At 43.2% G+C, this 21,334-nt stretch overlaps 1 protein-coding gene across 1 annotated transcript in view; it reads right to left on the bottom strand.

Moving 5' to 3' along the window:
• The window catches only part of dntt (deoxynucleotidyltransferase, terminal), a 145,999-nt gene that overhangs the window by 31,969 nt on the left and 92,696 nt on the right, over positions 1 to 21,334 (bottom strand). The window contains exon 8 of the mRNA XM_021607961.3: positions 1,927 to 2,029. Coding sequence (XP_021463636.2) covers positions 1,927 to 2,029 — 103 coding nt within the window. The remainder of the gene's footprint in view (positions 1 to 1,926; positions 2,030 to 21,334) is intronic.

Here is a 21,334-nt window from a genome sequence, read left to right as displayed (position 1 = left end):
CACCAGAGATGCAAATCTCGTCATAAGCGGCAAACTTTGCTCACCCGCTGGTGGTAGGACATGATAGCCTTCTGTGTTAGGAAGGCGAAAAATAGCAAGCGTGTACTACCATGGCAATTAATCTACAACCACCACCCGGACAGTTAGAGTGGATGATTAGTGTATGGCGGATGAGGCATCGCTCTCTCACGTTCTCTGTTGCTATTACCAGGGCAAATAGCTGCATCTCATCCATCTACTATAGAAAAGTCTGGCTGAGCTTGCACGTGCCCCCAAGTTATACTTTCATAACCAACAGAAAAAATGATGAAGCCCCTTTTAACAAGGACATTTCAAGATAGATGTATTTTTTACCTCCCCCAGGCTAAAGTTGAAAAAATGGCCATGATATTCGGCCTCGGCAAAGACATGTGGCCCCCGGAGGACCAGATCACAGATGACAAGGTTACACGACTTAGAGTCAACCTCTGCTACCTCCACTTAATCACGGTCTCTGGTGTTCCTTCCCCGTGGACTCGTCACATTCTTCCGCCATGCCAAGGGACCCATTATGGGGAAGTTCCTTCCCACCCTCCCCTCTCTTCTCCCAAGGGTGGGAAGAACCAGCAGTAACCATCAGCAAGTTTTGTAGACCTTAGACCTGTGTGTGTGTGTGTGTGTGTGTGTGTGTGTGTGTGTGTGTGTGTGTGTGTGTGTGTGTGTGTGTGTGTGTGTGTGTGTGTGTGTGTGTGTGTGTGTGTGTGTGTGTGTGTGCGTGCGTGCATAAGAGGGCACACGTTAGCATAGGAGGTAATTATCAGCAGGATGGCCTTCTGAAGAAAATGAAGGCTGGGGCGGATGGAAGGGGTGGAAGGAGGGAGGGTGATGTATTTTTAAACACAGGCAGCGATGACAAAGAGAGGCCTGCAGCAAGACCCGCAGCCCTGCTCTTCATCAAACACTCCTCTCTTTTTAGCCTCTCCAACGCGACATCCATTGAGGAGGGATGACTGTCTCAGCCCACCCCATCCCTCCCCCTCCCTCCCTCCCCCCTCCCTCCCTCGCTGTTTCACTTCTCTCTCTCTCTCTCACTCTCTCAAACTGTATAAACTAAGGCCAAATTGTAATAATTTTCCTTTACCAAGGCCCCCGATATTGGTGTGAATTTTATTATATTGCCTCCTTACGTGTCAACTCATATGCACTTGGCTCTGTAATCATCCTCTCCTCCAATAATTTTCTCCCTCTCCACACTGTACAGGTCACGAACCCAATTCGTCTCGGCCCTCGTCTTCTCCTCTGCTCTTATTACCCTCAACTCCACAAACAGGGGATAGACTTTCGTAATCTCTGTCTATTGTACTTTGTGATCATTATTTTCATCCTTTTTCTGAAAATTCTGTGTCTGAAAAGAATGATTTCAGTTATGTTTAAGAGGGTTAGGCACATCATTCTCTGTCGTTGCGGTAGTTTGTGTGCACTAGGATGGTGGGGGGAGGAATCACAATTTTCATACCTTGTGGGAGACAAAACATTTGTTCTTTGTCAGCACTGAGTAAGCTGCTATCAAGGGTTTTAAGCTCTTTTCAACTATTAGTTTGATGTCTTGACATTTCAAGGATGCAAGGAAGTAGAATTGACCTTTATAATAAAACAGACTCTAAGGTAGAGTCAACCTTTACCGTAACTCCACACTCCAACCTTTACTGAAGTGAAACTCGAAACTCCACTCGATGTCTTAAAACCGTTGAGGATGCCATAATCCAAATACCACGGTGCTGTGCTTTTTTTTTTTACTATTGATCTTGGTAAAGAGTAACTAACCACTCTGTAACCTTCTATCTCTGAGGAGACTGATATTTCTTTTTGTACTGTATATCGTGTATAATTGCTATAATTTTGTTATTACATTGAGATGTTTATGTACACAGTAGTACACCAACTTACCTGGTCTCTAAGTCTGTCGATCACACGAACCAGTAGCCCCTTTTCTTTTCCCATCTCAGGCATGGTCAACAGGAAGTCCACATCGTGCCCGTACTCCTTCCCCCTGTGGGACAGAAAGTGACTTAAAGACGTCCTCCATCAATTTTTTTCAATTTTACTGTTGAAAAGCGATATCCAAAGTATAAATACAGTGAAGTACACACACTAAAGGGTAAATATATATGTTTTGAGCAAATAGTGTTATTAGGCATAACTGCAAGGGCATTCAAAGAGTTTTTCTGATTGGGATTGCGTGATGTCATCAGCCTCCCCTGTCTGTGATGTCATCAGCCCCCCTCTTCCTTGAGGAAAAATAGAGGAGCAATAGAGAACAAAAAGAGGAACGTTTTGTCTCCCAGTGTCTATTGGAAAGCAGACTGAACCAGGTTTCTATAGGACTTTGCATGTGCTTAACTTTATTCCGTTTATTTTAATCATAAAGATACTCTCTTGTCCTTGGCAATGACAAGCATACTCCTAACATGAAGCAGCCACCACCATGCTTGAAAATATGAAGAGTCAGTGATGTATTGGATTTGCTCCAAATATAATGCTTTGTATTCAGGAAATAAAGCAAATTTCTTCACCACATTTCTTTGCAGTTTAACTTTAGTGCCTTATTGCAAACAGGATGCATGTTTTGGAATATTTAATTTTTCGTTAGTCTTCCTTCTTTTCACTGTAATTTATGTTAGTATTGTGGAGTAACTACAGTGTTGTTGGTCCATCCTCAGCGATCTCCTATCACAGTCATTGAACTGTGTAACTGTTTACATTGGTCTCAGGCAACTGAGTTAAGAAGGACACCTGTATCTTTGTACTGCTGACTGGGTGTGAAAGGGATAGTCAATGTCTGCTTTGTTATTTTTTTACCCATCTACCAACACGTACCCTTCTTTGTGAGGAACTGGAAAGCAGTCTTTGTGGTTGAATATGTGTCTGAAATTCAATGCTCGACTGAGGGACCTTACAGATAATTGTATGTGTGGGGTATAGACATGAAGTAGTAATTCCAAAATAAAATAAAATAAAAATATATTTGTCACGTGTGAAATGCTTACTTACAAGCCCTTAACCAACAATGCAGTTTTAAGAAACATTCCTAAAAAAAGGAAGGAATAAAAGTAACAAATAATTAAAGGGCAGCAGTAAAATAACAATAGCGAGGCTATATACAGGGGGTACCGGTACAGAGTCAATGTATGTGGGTACCAGTTAGTCAAGGTAATTGAGGTAATAAACTCCCCTTTTCAGGACCCTGTCTTTCAAAGATAATTCATAGAAATCCAAATAACTTCACAGATCTTCATTGTAAAGGGTTTAAACACTGTTTCCCATGCTTGTTCAATGAACCATAAACAATTAATGATCATGCACCTGTGGAACGGTCGTTAAGACACTAACAGCTTACAGACGGTAGGCAATTAAGGCCACAGATGTGAAAACTTAGGACACTAAAGAAGCCTTTCTACTGACTCTGAAAAACACCAAAAGAAAGATGCCCAGGGTCCCTGCTCATCTGCGTGAACGTGCTTTCGGCTTGCTGCAAGGAGGCATGAGGACTGCAGATGTGGCCAGGGCAATAAATTGCAATTTCTGTACTGTGAAACGCCTAAGACAGCTCTAGAGGGAGACTGGATGGACAGCTGATCATCCTTGCAGTGGCAGATCACGTGTAACAACAACTGCACAGGGTCGGTACATCCGAACATCACACCTGCGGGACAGGTACAGGATGGCAACAAGAATTACACTAGGAACGGACAATCCCTCCATCAGTGCTCAGACTGTACGCAATAGCCTGAGAGAGGCTGGACTGAGGGCCTGTAGTCCTGTTGTAAGGCTGGTCCTCACCTGCAAGACAGGAATGTCAGTGTTCTGCCATGGTCAGCGACGAGCCTGGATCTCAATCCCATTGAGCACGTCTGGGACCTGTTGGATCGGAGGGTGAGGGCTAGGGTCATTCCCCCCAGAAATGTTCGGGAAATTGCAGGTGCCTTGGTGGAAGAGTGGGGTAACATCTCACAGCAAGAACTGGTAAATCTGCTCTCATGCATGTTTCAGTGTTACTTGCCTCGAAGTGAGCATAGAAGTCATTTAGCTCATCTGGTAGGGTCGTGTTACTGGGCAGCTCTCGGCTGTGCTGCCCCTTATAATTTGGGATCAAATATGCTCTGAAAGCAAACATGTTGACATGAGTACCCTGATATCGGGGAATTTGTGCCATTCTGAAAAAATTGTTAGATTTTGTTGTCTGTAAAAGTTTGCAAACCCTGCCACATCCAAAAAACATCAGAGCCGGTGTAGTATGATTTGATCTTTGTCCTGAGTTGACCCTTTGCCTGTTTGATGGTTCATCAGAAGGAATAGCGGGATTTCTTATAAGCTTCCGGGTTAGAGTCCCGCTCCTTGAAAGCGGCAGCTCTACCCTTTAGCTCAGTGCGGATGCTGCCTGTAATCCACTTCTGGGTATGTACGTTCAGTCACTGTGGGGATGACATCATCGATGCACTGATTAAGCCTGTGACTTATGTGCTGTAATCCTCAATGCCATCGGAAGAATCCTGTAACATATTCCAGTCTGTGCTAGCAAAACAGTCCTGTAGCTTAGCATCTGCTTCATCTGACCACTTTTTTTACTGACTGAGTCACTGGTGTTCCCTGCTTAAATGTTTGCTTGTAAGCAGGAATCAGGAGGAAATAATTATGGTCAGATTTGTCAAATGGAGGGTGAGGGTGAGCTTTGAATACGTCTCTGTGTGTGGAGTAAAGTTGGTCTAGAGTTTTTTTCCTTCTGGTTGCACATTTAACATGCTGGTAGAAATTAGGTCAAATGGATTTCAGCCACTAGGAGCACCGCCTCTTGATTAACATTTTCCTGTTTGCTTATAGCTCATTGAGTGTGGTCTTAGTGTCAGCATACGTTTGTGGTGGTAACTAGACAGCTTTGAAGAATATAGATGAAAGCTCTCTTGGTAGAGAGTGTGGTCTACAGTTTATCATGAGATACTCTACCTCAGGCGAGTAAAACCTTGAGACTTCCTTAGATATCGTGCACCAGCTGTTGTTTACAAATATACATAGACCGTCACCCCTTGTCTTACCAGAGGCTGCTGTTCTATCCTGCCGGTACAATGTATAACCCGTCAGATGTATATTATTAGTATCGTCATTCAGCCACAACTCGGTGAAACATAAGATATTACTTTCAATGTCTCGTGCTTTTAGGTCATCCATTTTATTATCCAGCGATTGTACGTTGGCCAATAGTACCGATGGCAAAGGCAGATTAGCCACTCGTCGCCCAATCCTCACAAGGCACTCCCATCTCCGTCCATGAAACCTCACCGTCACTTTCTCCTGCGAATGACGGGGATGAGGGCCTGTTTGGGTGTCTGGAGTAAATCCCTCTCTTCTGACTCAATTAAAGAAAAATTCTTCATCCAATTCAAAGTGAGTAATCATTTATAAGAGACGGTAGCAGCAACATTATGTACAAAATAAGTTACAAACAATGTGAAAAAAAATCAAAATTACACAGTTGGTTAAGAGCCCATAAAACGTCAGCCATCCTCTCTGGCACCATTATTACAAACCATGTTAAACAATATTATTGCACACAGAGTGAGTCCATGCAACTTATTATGTACTCCTGCCAAAACAAAGGGGTTGAATACTGACACAAAACAATTCTGCTTTCATTTTTAATGAATAAACATTTCAAAAATCATGGTTCTACTTTGACATTATGGGGTATTGTGCGTAGGCCAGTGACAAAACATCTCAGTTTAATCCATTCTAAATTCAGGCTGTAAATACAACAAAATGTGGAAAGGTCAAGGGGTGTGAATACTTTCTGAAAGCACTATATGTCATGACATACCGGTAAATCCGTTGTTAAATGAGATGAAAAGGAGACTAGAGTGCCACTTTAAGACCATTGTCACCAGTCAGCGAAACAGGAAATAATTAAAGGAGACAATCTTTAGTAACACTGGATACCCGTTACATGGCAGCCTGACCATTGGGAGCAGGGAGCCTTTCAACAAGCTCTCACAGTCTCACAGCAGAATTAGACGTTCATCCATGTTACTCAAAATGTAGAAGTTTCTCCCAAATTTCAAATTTTGTAGTGTTTAAGGTTACGTTTCGGCATTTACAAATTACAATTATTAGGCATTAACTCTGAATTCCTATTGTTAGGAATGAACTTTTAATGATAAAGGTAAGGGTTAAGGTTTGGGGTAGGCTTAAATCAAAAACGTAAAAAACGACATTCTATTGCTGGATTCAAACATGCAACCTCTCAAACCCGGGGCAGGTGCTTTTGACCATCTACTCTACCCGAAACCTACTTGAAGGTAACAGCTCTCACTGTTGCCCCTAGTGGTCGGTTTTTACGTCACCTCCCGACGTCCTCAGACATGGACGGATGTCGAATACTGACTTGTATCATGGGTGACTTGCCTTGCCTATTAATTGGCTTTGACTTTTTTTATTATTATTCAAACAAGCAATTTATGCTGTGTAATGAAGTTCAAAAGCACTCTTTTTGTTGCCTCGGTTGTCAGCAAAGCCTTCACTTTTATGAGAATCATCATTTTCGACTTGTAATAAAGAGCACTCGTACTGAGCATGGCTGCCTCTCAACGTCAGCAGAAATGTGGGCAGTGAACAGATAGACAGACATAAGTGAATATCATTTTTTTTTATTGTAAGGCTATTTAATAGATTCATGGGTATACGTGTCGTGCTTATCTGACATGTACCGAGGCTTTGAGACGTATCTACCACAGATGTGCCCTTGAATGCCAGATAAGCTGAGTGAAATATGTCAATTCCTATTAGGGCAACCTCAGCAAACTCTTTCTGGACCACAAGGCCTGAAGACCTGATTCAACCAACCAATCAGAGAAGAGATCTGGATGCCTCTATTCTTCTGCTAGGATTTGATTTTAATTGGAACCATCTTCCCTGAGAGGATGATCTACGGAGCATATCCAAATCATGAACATTTCCAAATCATGGGAACCCACCCGCTCGACTAGATTCTCAGGCTCAGATGACATCAACAGTGTGGCTTTTCCACTAGACATGGGAGGAGCAAAGAGTACACTGCGCTGTATCAGCACCATGGTCAGAGCTCGCAACAGAGTGTGTGTTTGTGTGTAGAGGGGCTATGGAAAGCCACTGGGCGCTTAGGTGTGACTCCTTTCCATAAAAAGCGAGGGGGGGGGGGGGGGGGGGGGGCGCTGCTCATCTGTGGTAGGCTACGTGAATCACGTGCTAGGCTGCGTGAAATACGAGATACACTTGCTAGGCTACATGAAATACGAGATACACTTCCGCATGTAATTTTTGATTTATACGATTTGTAAGGACGGGGTCAAGTTTACGGTTGAAGCTGCTTCACTCAACTCTGCTTTGCCCAACCACTAGTAGTTTACATAGCTTCTTAGCTAGCTGTAAAAGGCATTAGTGTTATTAGCCTATTTAGCGCTAACCAGTTTATCTGCCACTGCCACAATGGATATCACAAATAAAACCAGCTATCCACACGCAATACCCCATAATGACAAAGTGAAAAAAATGTTTTTAGAAATGTTTGCACATTTATTGAAAATGAAATATAGAAATATCTATTTTACATAAATATTCACACCCCTGAGTTACTACTTTGTATTAGCACCTTTGGCAGCGATTACAGCTGTCTTCACGGGTAAATCTGTAAGAGCTTTTCACACCTGGATTGTGTAACGTTTGCCCATTATTCTTTTCAAAATGATATCTTGTGGCCTATATTCATTGCCAAATAGGCTTTGCTTTACTGTGTAGGGTGCTGTCCATTGTGCTGATACAGTGCAACGGAGATGGGTTACAGATTTCACGCCAGCGCTCAAGGTCTCAGAGTCTCTGCATTTGAACATTATGTTTATTGTGGTATAGCGTGATATAAGCAGAATTCAATATAATTCCAATGCAAGCACCCCCCAAAATTGTGACCCCCCCACCGATTTCAACTGCCCCTTTAGTCACTTTATCCTGGCGCCGGGTCTGGTTGGCCCTTAAAGGTTATGGCGAAGTTACTCCTGATTGTGATCCCATAGGTATTGTACAGAGGAGCATGCCCCCTCAGAACCTGGGCTTAGGTGGCTCTATGTAATCCTGTTGGTGTCAGACCAGGGCACTGAGGCAAACCACGAGTTTATTTCAGTTCCTGATCAACAGGTGCCCAAAATCATGCAGTCATAAGTGCCCATCTCACAGTTAACAACAAGGCTGGACAAGAACAAAATGGCCCCTGTGTCTTAAAGCTCTGGCCGCGGCAAGGAACCTAGTTTGATCTTGTGCGCTGCCGCCACCTCCGCCATCTGAATTTTCAGAGGTGCTAATTCATGCGAATGCTTCGCTAGCTCAGCTGTAGCACAGAGGGGATGTATACCTTGCCGACACAGTTTCTTGCTCACATGTTTAGTCTGACTGAAGAAAAAGTAGCAACGGTCATCGAAATTGTTAAAAGGTTTGAAAAACAATTGTAAAATGTGCAACAGCTGGAAAATGGATGAAGATACTCAAAACTCTTATAATTTTTATAATCAATCAGATATTGACTGAATTACAACACATAAAACATTTTCAGGGATTTTGGTGGGAATCCAGGTGTTCATTGTGTTTTCAAATTGCACTTTATTTTCGTAGAATGCACTCATATACATTTTCTTATTGTGTAAGGTATTTAATAAATGTGTTTTGTGTTAAAATACAGAAAAGTATGTGCTGAATTGGCATAAATACACCGGGTGTATTTGCATATACAAATATATTAATATTAAAGGGATGTAACAGGTGCAACCACCAAACACTTGCTCGGTCTACCCTTCCAGGACTCACCTGTGCTGTCTAGACTGCCTCATTAATTGTTGTCGCGTTCTCTTGCATAATTCAAAAAGTGTATCAATAGCAGGGTACCCTTCAATAAAAAGTCTACATGCTTGGCTCTAGATTACATCCATCTAAACGTTATGCCCACAAGATCAGACATAACGTCAACATAGAGAGCAATAGTAATGGCATATTTTTGTAGTCACTAACTCCGCCATGTATCGTTGGACAAAGCCTATGGAAAAAGGAATGGAGTTCATTGGAGTTAAAAGCCAAAAATCAGGTCTGTGGTAAACACAGGCATAGATTAAGCGTTTTGTTCTATGAGATAATCTTCGTCAGCTAACATTACCGTTTTGTGAATTTTAAAGCATTTATGTAATCAAAAAAAGCACTTAAGGCACATAATAGGCTTGATAATTCATAAAGGTCATGTTAACTGACTGATATTATCTCATAGAACAAAACAAGATCTCCTAATATTATCTCATAGAACAAAACAAGATCTCCTAAACCTGTTTTAAACCTCAGGCCTTATTTTCGGTGGTTATCCCAGAACTCTATCCCCATTTGTTTTCCCCATAGGAATGGTTGAACCAACCAGAGGTAAATTATTTCAGTTTTTTAGGACTACAAGATGGCGAGTTGTATGATCGGAGTGTTCATTTTCGGAAGTTGCTTTAATTTCAGTGCATCTAATTAGTAAACATTTGAACTGTGTTAAATTAATACTTTTTTCAATTCCACAAAACAATATCTCTTCTCTTTCTGTAAGGGTCGAGACGATGCGTTAAGTCCCTGTGACCATGTTGCGGTAGGAGGTAGGTGAAGGATGTTGGTAGGAGGTAGGTGAAGGATGTTGGTAGGAGGTAGGTGAAGGAGTCAGGCGCAGGAAAGCAGAGATGTCTGAGATGCGTGTTTTTAATAGGCAAGTCCACCAAATACAAGTATGGCACAGTCCAAAAGTCAAACGCCCTCGACAACAGAGACACCCGTTACTCACGCAAGGAGGAACAAACAAAGCTCCTAAATAACACACTCTTATTCAATGCGTGAAACAAAAAAATAGGGCACAACCTTACCGAGCTACATCACAAAATAAAAAACCATCCCGCACAAAACTAGGCAGGGAACAGGGTAAATATATACACACAGAAATTAAGGCAAATGAAACCAGGCGTGAATGAACCAAAGACAAAACAAACAGAAAAGGAAAAAAGGATCGGTGATGGCTAGTAGGCCGTCGAAGCTGAGCGCCGAGCGCCGAGTCTTGACAGTCCCCTTGACGAAGCTTTAGCTTATAAATGCAACGGAAAGCCAATGTATTCCATTGAGCCCATTTCAGCTATTACCGGGGTGTGTTTGACAGGTCATTACAAACATTTCCGTGGTCGTAAGGTTAGTGTGGAAAAATGACAGGCAGAAGCAAGAGTATAAAAGAGTTGCAGGAGTAAAATGACAGTAATCAAGCCAGCAAGATTTAAGTGACGAGTGGATTTTGCACCCCTGAAAAACAGGAAATAGATTGCTGAAAAAGACAGATCCTCAGGTGGGCGGGGCATTCACGTTGTTAGACAAAGTCACAGCTTTATTGTGAGAGATTGGTTCAGGGCGTGATATGCTTTGAAATCGCTATGGCCACTTTGACACAGGCATACATAATCACTGCCAATCTCTTGCGCAAGCCGATTGAAAAACACTTCCCTCTAACGATTTACCAATATTATGACTTACGACTGAGTATAAATATCATTATGTGCCAAATTGAAAAGTTGAAGTAAGTTAAAGTGAAACGCCATGGACTGAGGCCTATCTTTCTGAGTTCCACATTCTGATTCAATGAGAGACAGTAGCTGCAACGTGAGAAAGATAGCTAGGATTTGTAGCCTTTTTGGAAACACACAGCAAATTACTATCTGCTGAATGGGCACTACTTTATTCAACATTCTTAATTAGCAACGCAAAGATGCCACAACACAATTCTGCCTAATACTAAGGCAGTGTGGTTAAGTGAATCTCTGAGCTAGCCTCTGCTGTGCTAGCAAAATGTACTCGACTGCACCACGTAAGTGTGTGTCATGAATAGCAAAACTGGAGGGGGAAGATCATCAGCATAAATTCAGTTTACCTCCAATCAAGTCTCAAACACCAAGGGGTTTATCTAAGTGTGTGCTCCAGGAGCTAATTTAGGATGAGAGCTCCGATACCAAGGAGAAGCAGCTTTTACAGTCCAGTCAGCTCATAATGGCATCAGTTTAGAGGCTTTCTTTCGTCTACAGTAGGCAGATACTTCCTATGAATAAACCCCAGTCAGCGGAAAAAGAGATGACAGCATGTCAGAGTCTTTCTCTCCCAGCAAAGAGATTTTTTATGGTATGCCTTGACAACACTATATTCTTACTTAGCTTTAAGCATCCACTCCAACCCAACGGTATGGCTCTAAAAGTGCCCTTCGATGACTTCTTGGAAAGAAAGACGGATGGCCTTTTTAAAGGCTGTACTTAGAAACCCTGGCTGTGTTCCAGTTCTGCGACCTAAACAACAACAGTTGCTGAGATACCTTCATCTACTACAGTAAGCTTGTATACCTGATGTGTAGTTACAGACAGTTTATAACGCTATTGAGCGAGGAAAATTTGTAAAGAACATGTAAAATATACATGGATATTTACAAGTAGATGACGAGGGTGACCATAGGAAAATAGTTGAGTTGTCAGATGTGTTGCTGTGCTTAAAAACACCTTTTAAGTTAGCTATAGTAGGGCAGCTAGAAATACCTGTCAAGAGAACCAACCGCTGTGTTTTCCTGATTCATTTAATGTGGTGTCTTTATTAACAGCTCCGATCTCCTATTTTCCTGAGCATTTTGGGGAACAGTTGCTTTGTTGGCTAAGATGACACACCTGAACATACTGTAGTGGGCAAGTCCACATACTGTTACTACACTAAGTGATACGTGTAATTGCATCTAGCAATATGTTGTTTTCCAAACTTCCTAACAAAATTGCCAATAAGTGATGACTTATCATCAAAAACTTTCTTAACATGCCAGAGAGAACTCTATAAACACTATAAGTAATTCAAATAATCCCTATACGACTCCACAAATCAGAGACATTTTCAGATAAATGCAGCAAGTGGAGCTAATGCATTTTTTAAGTGAAAAAGTCAGACAAAAATGCAAAGTCATGGCTGTGATCTGTGATAACATCATTGCAAATAAAAACAGCACCTTATTGACACCTCAGTCTTTTCACACTCTGAAGTGGCAGAGGCAGTTTTTCTCTTTATCTATTTATAATCCTCCCAACAAACCGCTCTAAGCCTTGTACCCGCCTTCCATAGCTGTCCTCTCAATAAGGCTAATGTCACAAGCATCAAATCACTAGCATCAACGAATCCTCAACACGCATCTACAACTGAAGTGTCATGACAGTTATAGGCTATAGAGTTTGCAGGAACACAAGGGCATCAAGAAACGATTATATTATATATTACTGTATTGTCGACATAGCTCATTCTAATGCTTCTATTACTGTAAGTTGCATTTTAGTTACACTCACTTCTGTCCTCATTAAGTGCTTTGAGAAGCTAGTTAACAATAATTTCACCTCCACCTTACCTGACACCCTAGACCCAAATAAATTTGCATACCGCAACAATAAATCGACAGATGATGCAATCGCCATCACACTGCACACTTCCCTATCCCATCTGGATAAGAGGAATACCTATGTAAGAATGCTGTTCATTGACTACAGCTCAGCCTTCAACACCACAGTACCCTCCAAGCTCATCAATAAGCTTGGGGCCCTTGGTCTGTACCCCGCCCCGTGCAACTGGGTCCTGGACTTCCTGACGGGCCGCCCCGGGTGGTGAAGGTGGTAAACAACCCCTCCACTTCACTGATCCTCAACACAGGGGCCCCACAAGGGTGCGTGCTCAGACCCCTTGTGTAATCCCTGTTCACCCATGACTGGGTCCATCTCAATCATTAAGTTTGGAGATGACACAATAGTAGTAGGCCTGATTGGCAACAATGACGAGACAGCCTTCAGGTAGGAGGTGAGTGCCCTGGTGAAGTGGTGCCAGGAACAATGTCAACAAAACGGAGGAGCTGATTGTGAACTTCACCTAGTTCCTAGGTGTACACATCACTGACAATCTGAAATGTGGTGAAGAAGCCACAACATCGCCTCTTCAACCTCAGGAGGCTGAAGAAATTTGGCTTGGCCCCTAAGACCCTCACAAACTTTTACAGACGCACAATTGAGAGCATCCTGTTGGGCTGTATCTCCACCTGGTACAGCAACTTCACCGTCCACAACCTCAGGGCTCTCCAGAGGGTGGTGTGGTCTGCCCAACGCATCATCGGAGGCACACTTTTTGCCCTTCCGATGTCACAGGAAGGGCAAAAAGATAATCGAGGACATCATTCACCCGAGCCACGGCCTGTTCACCCCGCTGTCATCGAGAAGACGAGGTCAGTACAGGGGCATCAAAGCTGGGACTGAGAGACTGAAAACAGCTTCTATCTCAAAGCCATCAGACTGTTAGCCGGGCTCCACCCAGTAACTTGCCCTGAATTTAGTCACCACCACTAGCTGGCTACCACCCGTTTACACAGCCCTGCACCTTAGAGGCTGCTGCCCTATGTACATAGACATGGAATCACTGGTCACTTTAATAATTGAACACTGGTCACTTGAATAATGTTTACATACTGTTTTATTCATTTCATATGCATATATTGTATATATATTGTATTCTAGTCAATGCTGTTCCAACATTGCTCGTCCTAATATTTATATATTTCTTAATTCTAGTCTTTTACTTTTAGATTTGTATGTATTGTTGTCAATTTTTAGATACTATTGCATTGTTGGAGCTAGGAACACAAGCATTTCGCTACACCCGCAATAACATCTGCTAAATATGTGTATGTGACCAATAACATTTTATTTTATTTGACACTGTTTATACACACCGCATATTTATTTATATTTCTTTTGTAATTTGTCATTTTAATTCACCTTAATTTAACCAGGTAAGCCAGTTGAGAACAAGTTCTCATTTACAACTGCGACCTGGCCAAGATAAAGCAAAGCAGTGTGACACAAACAACACAGAGTTACACATGGGATAAACAAACATACAGTCAATAACACAATAGAACAATCTATATACAGAGTGTGCAAATGTAGTTAGAATAGGGAGGTAAGGCGATAAATAGGCCACAGTGGCGAAATAATTACAATAACATTTCTGTTGGAAAAATCTAGCCTTTGCTTTCCTAACTGTCCGTGTAGATTTGTTCCCTGAAAAGTTGCATATCGTGGGGGCTATTCGATGCTAATGCAGTACACCACAGGATGTTTTTGTGCTGGTCAAGGGCAGTCAAGTCTGGAGTGAACCAAGGGCTATATCTGTTCTTAGTTCTACATTTTTTGAATGGAGCATGCTTATTTATGGTGAGGAAAGCACTTTTGACGAATAGCTAGGCATCCTCTACTGACGGAATGAAGTCAATATCCTTCCAGGATACCCGGGCCAGGTCAATTAGAAAGGCCTGCTCGCTGAAATGTTTTAGGGAGCGTTTGACAGTGATGAGGGGTGGTCGTTTGACTGCAGACCCATTACAAACGCAGGCAATGAGGCAGTGATCACTGAGATCCTGGTTGAAGACAGCAGAGGTGCATTTATAGGGCAGGTTGGTCAGTATGATATCTATGAGGGTGCCCATGTTTACGGATTTAGGGTTGTACCTGGTAGGTTCCTTGATAATTTGTGTGAGATTGAGGGCATCTAGTTTAGATTGTAAGACGGCCGGGGTGTTAAGAATGTCCCAGTTTAGGTCACCTAACAATACAAACTCTGATCATCACAAACTTTGTGGCTAGCTCCTGGCCAGATGGAGAGCCCGTCGAGCAGCAGCACCCGGTGTACCAAGAGTGGGCCCTGCCCTTCCGGCAGCACCCGAGAAGACATGGGCTCAACCGACAAGAAAGGTTTTCATTTTCTCGCAGCCGAGAGGCACTCAGAAGAGACAACGACCATGACGGGACGAGGGGCAGAGGACCGAAGAGAGCGCAGCACTTCTTGTGACAGCGCTCACTGTTCATCCCCCACCCTTGCAAAGGGATGGAGGAGTCAATGTGTCTTGGTTAATAAAGAATGTGTTGCATCTGACTTCTTCACAAGATAACCTCTTTTCCATAACAAAAATTGGACCGCTCAGATTTCTTCTCTCTCTATCTCTCTCTCTTCCTCTAACCACTCTGCATGTAGCACAGCCCACTATGAGTGCATAGCTGAGCACACACAGATGCACGTTGTGAGTGGGAATGACATAAGGAAAGCAAGACAGACGCTCTTAATGAGCCATCATGCTATACCTCACAAAAACCCTACACTACACACTCTTAGGAGTGAAGAACAGTGCCTTGCAAAAGTATTCATGCACCTTGGCATTTTTCCTATTTTGTTGCATGACAACCTGTAATTTAAATGGATTTTTATTTGGATTTCATCTAATGGACATACACAAAATACGCGCATATGTATTTACCCTTTGCTATGAAGTCCCTAAATAAGATCCGGTGCAACCAATTATCTTCAGAAGTCAAATAATTAGTTAAATAAAGTCCACCTGTGTGCAATCTAAGTGTCACATGATCTGTTACATGATCTCAGTAACAAAAAGGTATGTGGGAGACTCCCCAAACATATGGAAGAAGGTACTCTGGTCAGATGAGACAAAAATTGAGATTTTTGGCCATCAAGGAAAACGCAATGTCTTGCGCAAACCCAACACCTCTCATCACCCCGAGAACGTCTTCCCCACAGTGAAGCATGGTGATGACAGCATCATTCTTGGGGATGTTTTTCATCGGCAGGGACTGGGAAACTGGTCAGAATTGAAGGAATGATGGGTGGTGCTAAATCTTCCAGAGATTTGAGACTGGGATGCAACACTCAAGTGGTTTAGGAGAAACATGTAAATGTCTTGGAATGGCCTAGTCAAGGCCCAGACCTCAATCCAATTGAGAATCTATGGTATGACTTAAATATTGCTGTACACCAGCAGAACCCATCCAACTTGAAGGAGCTGGAGCAGTTTTGTTTCAAAGAATGGGCAAAAATCTCAGTGGCTAGATGTGCCACGCTTTAGGGCTAGGAGTCCCGTTAGTGGGACAACTTCCGGTGATACTGGAGGGCACGTAATTCAAATAAATTATCATTAAAATTATGGATATTAAACATTTAGGTACATATAAGTGTCTTATATCAGTTGAAAGCTTAAATTCTTGTTAATCTAACTGCACTGTCCGATTTACAGTAGCTATTACAGCGAAAGCATGCCATGCAATTGTTTGAGGACGCTGCCCCATATCAAAATATTTTTCTACCAGCATAGGTTTCATAAATTCCCAAATAGCGATTAAATATTCTTACTTTTTGAAAATCTTCCTCTGATTTGTCATCCAAAGTTTATAGCAGCTGTAACATGTAGTGTCGTTTTGTTAGATAAAATCCTTCTTTATATCCCAAAAAGTATGTTTAGTTGGCGCCATCGATTTGAGTGATCCACTCGTTCAACATGCAGAGAAAGGAATCCGAAAATCTACCCCTAAACTTTGTTTCAACAAGTCAAAATACATTTCTATTCACTCCTCAGATACCCTAAAATGTAATCATATGGAAAGAAGTATGTTTAATAGGAAACCAATTTTAGCAGGTGCGTCCTTTCTTCATGTCGCGAGCAAACATGAATTTCCAAAACTGTGTCCCTGTAGTAAAACTGATATTTCCTATTTGTTTTGGAAGCCTGAAAACTTGAACATAGACTGCTGACACCTTGTGGAAGCCATATGAATTGCATCCTGCAAGCTCATTTTCAGTATTGTCACGCCCTGGCCATAGAGAGGATTTTATTCTCTATTTTGGTTAGGCCAGGGTGTGACTAGGGTGGGCATTCTAGTTTCTTTATTTCTATGTTTTTCTATGTTTTGGCCGGGTATGGTTCTCAATCAGGGACAGCTGTCTATCATTGTCTCTGATTGGGAATCATACTTAGGCAGCCTGTTTTGCCATCTTAGTTGTGGGTAGTTGTCTGTGTTAGTGGCCTGTATAGCCCTAGTCATGCTTCACGTTCGTTTTTGGTGTTTCTTGTTTTGTTGGTGACATTCTTAATAAAGGATAATGTACGCTCACCACGCTGCACCTTGGTCCAGTCATTTCCCTGACAACGTTTGTGACTGAACTACCCACCACAAACGGACCAAGCGGCGTGGCCGGGAGGAGCAGCGTTTTCTGGAGGAATGGACATGGGAGAACATCCTGAATGGGAAAGGATCCTGGACGTGGGATTATATCCTGGTGGGAAAGGATCGCCTGCCGTGGGAGCAGGTGGAAGCAGCGAGGAAGGCGGAGGCAGCGAGTAAAAGAGCCCAGGATTACACAGGGTCACGGCTGGCATGAGGGGATTGGCTGAGTCAGGTTGGAGACCTGAGCCAACTCCTCGTGCTTACCGTAGGGAGCGTGGTACTGGTCAGGCACCGTGTTATGCGGTGGAGCGCACAGTGTCTCCAGTGCGCGTTCACAGCCCGGTGCGCTACAGCGAAGGTCGAAGGTAACCATCCAGCCAGGACGGGTTGTGCAGGCTCTATGCTCAAGACCTCCAGTGCGCCTCCACGGTCCAGTGTATCTGGTGCCTGCTCCAAGAACCAGGCCTCCTGTATGTCTCCCTAGCCTGGTGAGTCCTGTGTCTGCTCCCAGAACCAGGCCTCCTGTATGTCTTCCCAGCCTGGTCCGCCTTGTGGCAGCTCCACGCACCAGGCTGTCCATACGTCTCCTCACTCCAGTGATGATCCATGGCACGAAGCCTCCAGTGATGATCCATGGCACGAAGCCTTCAGTGATGATCCATGGCACGAAGCCTCCAGTGATGATCCATGGCACGAAGCCTCCAGTGATGATCCATGGCACGAAGCCTCCAGTGATGATCCATGGCACGAAGCCTCCAGTGATGATCCATGGCAAGAAGCCTCCAGTGATGATTCATGGCACGAAGCCTCCAGTGATGGTCCATGGCCCGGAGCCTGCAGTGAGGATCCATGGCATGAAGCCTCCAGTATAGATCTGCGGTCCGGAGCCTCCGGTGATGATCCATGGCACGAAGCCTCCAGTGATGATCCATGGCACGAAGCGTCCAGTGATGATCCATGGCACGAAGCCTCCAGGGATGATCCATGGCACGAAGCCTCCAGTGATGATCCATGGCAAGAAGCCTCCAGTGATGATTCATGGCACAAAGCCTCCAGTGATGGTCCATGGCCCGGAGCCTGCAGTGAGGATCCATGGCATGAAGCCTCCAGTATAGATCTGCGGTCCGGAGCCTGCAGCGGCGGTCTCCAGTCCGGAGCATCCAGCGACGGTTCCCAGTCCGGGGCCTGCAGCAAGGGTCCCCAGTCCGGGGCCTGCAGCGAGGGTCCCCAGTCCAGAGGCGCCACCAAAGTGGGGGGAGCCAGAGGTGGAGTGGGGTCGGCCAGGGTGTGACTAGGGTGGACATTCTAGTTTCTTTATTTCTATGTTTTCTGTTTCTATGTTTTGGCCGGGTATGGTTCTCAATCAGGGACAGTTGTCTTTCATTGTCTCTGATTGGGAATCATACTTAGGCAGCCTGTTTTGCCACCTTAGTTGTGGGTAGTTGTCTGTGTTAGTGGCCTGTATAGCCCTAGTCATGCTTCACGTTCGTTTTTGGTGTTTCTTGTTTTGTTGGCTACATTCTTAATAAAGGATAATGTACGCTCACCATGCTGCACCTTGGTCCAGTCATTTCCCTGACGACGTTCGTGACAAGTATGCCCTTATACATGCCATTGTAAGAGCATGGTCTCTAAAAAAACAAATTCTGTTTGGTTTTTCATTGGATTTACTCCTACCATGTCTATTGTGTTATATTCTCCTACATTATTTTAACATTTCTACAAACGTCAAAATTTTCTTTCCAATGGTACCAATTATATGCATATCCTGGCTTCAGGGCCTGAGCAACAGGCAGTTTACTTTGGGCACGTCATTCAGACAGGAAGTGGAGAAAAAAGGGGCCGATCTCTAAGAATATTTATAGAGACATACCCCAGAGACTTGCAGCTGTAATTGCTGCAAAAGGTGGCTCTACAAAGTATTGACTTTGGGGGGGTGAATAGATATGCACACTCAAGTTTTTTTCTTATTTCTTGTTTGTTTCACAATAAAAAATATTTTGCATCTTCAAAGTGGTAGGCATGTTGTGTATATCACATGATACAAACCCCCCCAAAATACTTTTTAATTCCAGGTTGTAAGGCAACCAAATAGGGAAAATGCCAGGAGTGGTGAAAACTTTCGCAAGTCACTGTAGCTAAGGGTTTAAAGAGCAGCCTGCATACACAGCCCCATGTTGGGCCGATCATGCAATCGCTGTTGGGAGACGGCACACTAACTCAGGCAGACGCCTCAGTTAGTGTCGCTCAGACCTGTGCTGCATTCACGGGGGGCTGGAACCACAAGGTTACACATATAACCGAAGTGTCGGCGCCCCCGCTTCTCACAGCCCACCCTAGGCTGTCCCACCATTTCAGTGTTGGGGGACAGTGGCGGCTTGGGCCATAGAGGAATACAGGTCCTTCCTACTGTCTGTACAGAGCACTATATTGGGAGTGGCACCCTCTACTCCTCTATTCCTGGCTAAGTCAGACGCTGAAGAAGGGTTATGCCATTCAATTAGAATTTCCTGTAATCGGCCAGCCACTGAGGGTCTGGTCCCAGAGAGGAACAGGTTAAAGCGCCGTGCGTTATCTGATTCGGTAATCAGAACCATACAGGGCTTGCGAGCCAGTTCCACATACAGGATGTTTGCCAGCAGATGGAACGTGTTTTCACAATGGTGTGCCACAGAAAATGTGGACCTCCGTGTGTTGTCAGGTTGAGAGTGTGCCCTCTTTCCTACAGTTCATGTTTGACAAGCAGCGCTCACCCGCCACCATCAAGGTGTTCATGGCAGCGATTTCAGCTTGTCATGAGGGTTTTGGCAGAGACACCGTCTTCAGTCACCCTCTAGTGAAATGGTTTCTATTGGGAACGTGGCGCTCCACCTTAAACCACTAGAGCAGGGCTCCCCTATGGGGCAGAGCTCCACGATATAGAATGATAGTTACCAGAGTTGTAACTGCAGTTCTATGAGCGGCGCCCCATAGGACTTAAAGCCCCCAGACTCGCTGAAGATAATTTTTCGGGATGCTGATTGAAGGGAAGCGTCCCCTAATATGGGGTCACCTGTACTCCTGGTTGGAGGTGTGTGCATAATTTTCTCTCAGGCTGTTCGTTGCCTAGGCAGCAGGGTGAACCACTAGGAGCAGAGCTCCCCTATGGGGCTCCGCTCCACTCATAGAACTGGAGTTACAATGTCGGTAACTATCGTTGTCTGAGTTCAATCAGTAGCACACATAAACTCAATGTCTCATTGTGTGTGTATCTTTGTGGTTTTTGTGGTTTGTAAATGATTTTATAACTGCCAGGTCAAAAATGACCCTAAGACAGTCTTTGAACCCTGGTGATGTACAGCTTTCATGGAAATATGAACAAAGGCAATGTTTAACTTTTTGTAACGTTGGGGTCACTCTAGAAAAAGTCAACAAATTTCAAGTTGAAAAAATATCATTTAGGGGGTTTTCTCTTCTTTTAAACATAGTGGCAGGTCATTTTTGACCCTTAAGATAACACAAGGGTTAAGCATTGAGTGTTTGTTCTTTTGGGTTGTACCATTGGATTAGCCTACTGTATTTCTTCTCCATCTGTTGGTACCAACCATTAGTCTGTGTAATTACCGGGGGCTGTGCTAGGGTGGTGTTTGTTAGATAAGGGCCAGGTGCTGAGTCTTTTTACAAAAACGTCAGTGGAGTCCGAAGAGTTTGCCGTATAAACTATTGAAAACTATTTATGAAAAGCTGAGACTCTCACAAACACGAACATGTTTTGCTTCATGACGGTCACAAGCTACACAAGAGTTATTAGAAAGTAAGGGGTTCTTCCACATAGAAGATCATAATGAATCTAAGGACATAGTGTCTATAATACTGTAATAAGTGTCTATAATATGATAATATATAGAAGACCAGACCTGCCATAATTAGAAATAAATAAATAACTGCACATATAAATAGATAAATAAATAATAATTAAATAAATTACCAAGAAAAAAGAAAAATACTGACTATATATATATATATATATATATATATATATATATATATATGTATTTAATTATTTATATATTTATTCAAACTTTAATTCATTTTATTCATTTATATATTTGTTTATTTCTGTATTTCTTCCTCCAATATGACAATGTGGGAGTGTCAATCAAAGTCTGTCGGTGGTATCTAACACACCATTGGTTGATCAATGTCACGGCACTTTGCTTGACTGCTTTGGCCTGCTTTTG

This window comes from Oncorhynchus mykiss, chromosome 1 (assembly GCF_057628025.1).
Source record: "Oncorhynchus mykiss isolate SJ-2025 chromosome 1, ASM5762802v1, whole genome shotgun sequence".
In the NCBI taxonomy this organism is placed as follows: domain Eukaryota; kingdom Metazoa; phylum Chordata; class Actinopteri; order Salmoniformes; family Salmonidae; genus Oncorhynchus; species Oncorhynchus mykiss.
Note: the sequence above shows the minus strand (reverse complement) of the source record. Positions and strands in the feature narration are given on the sequence as shown.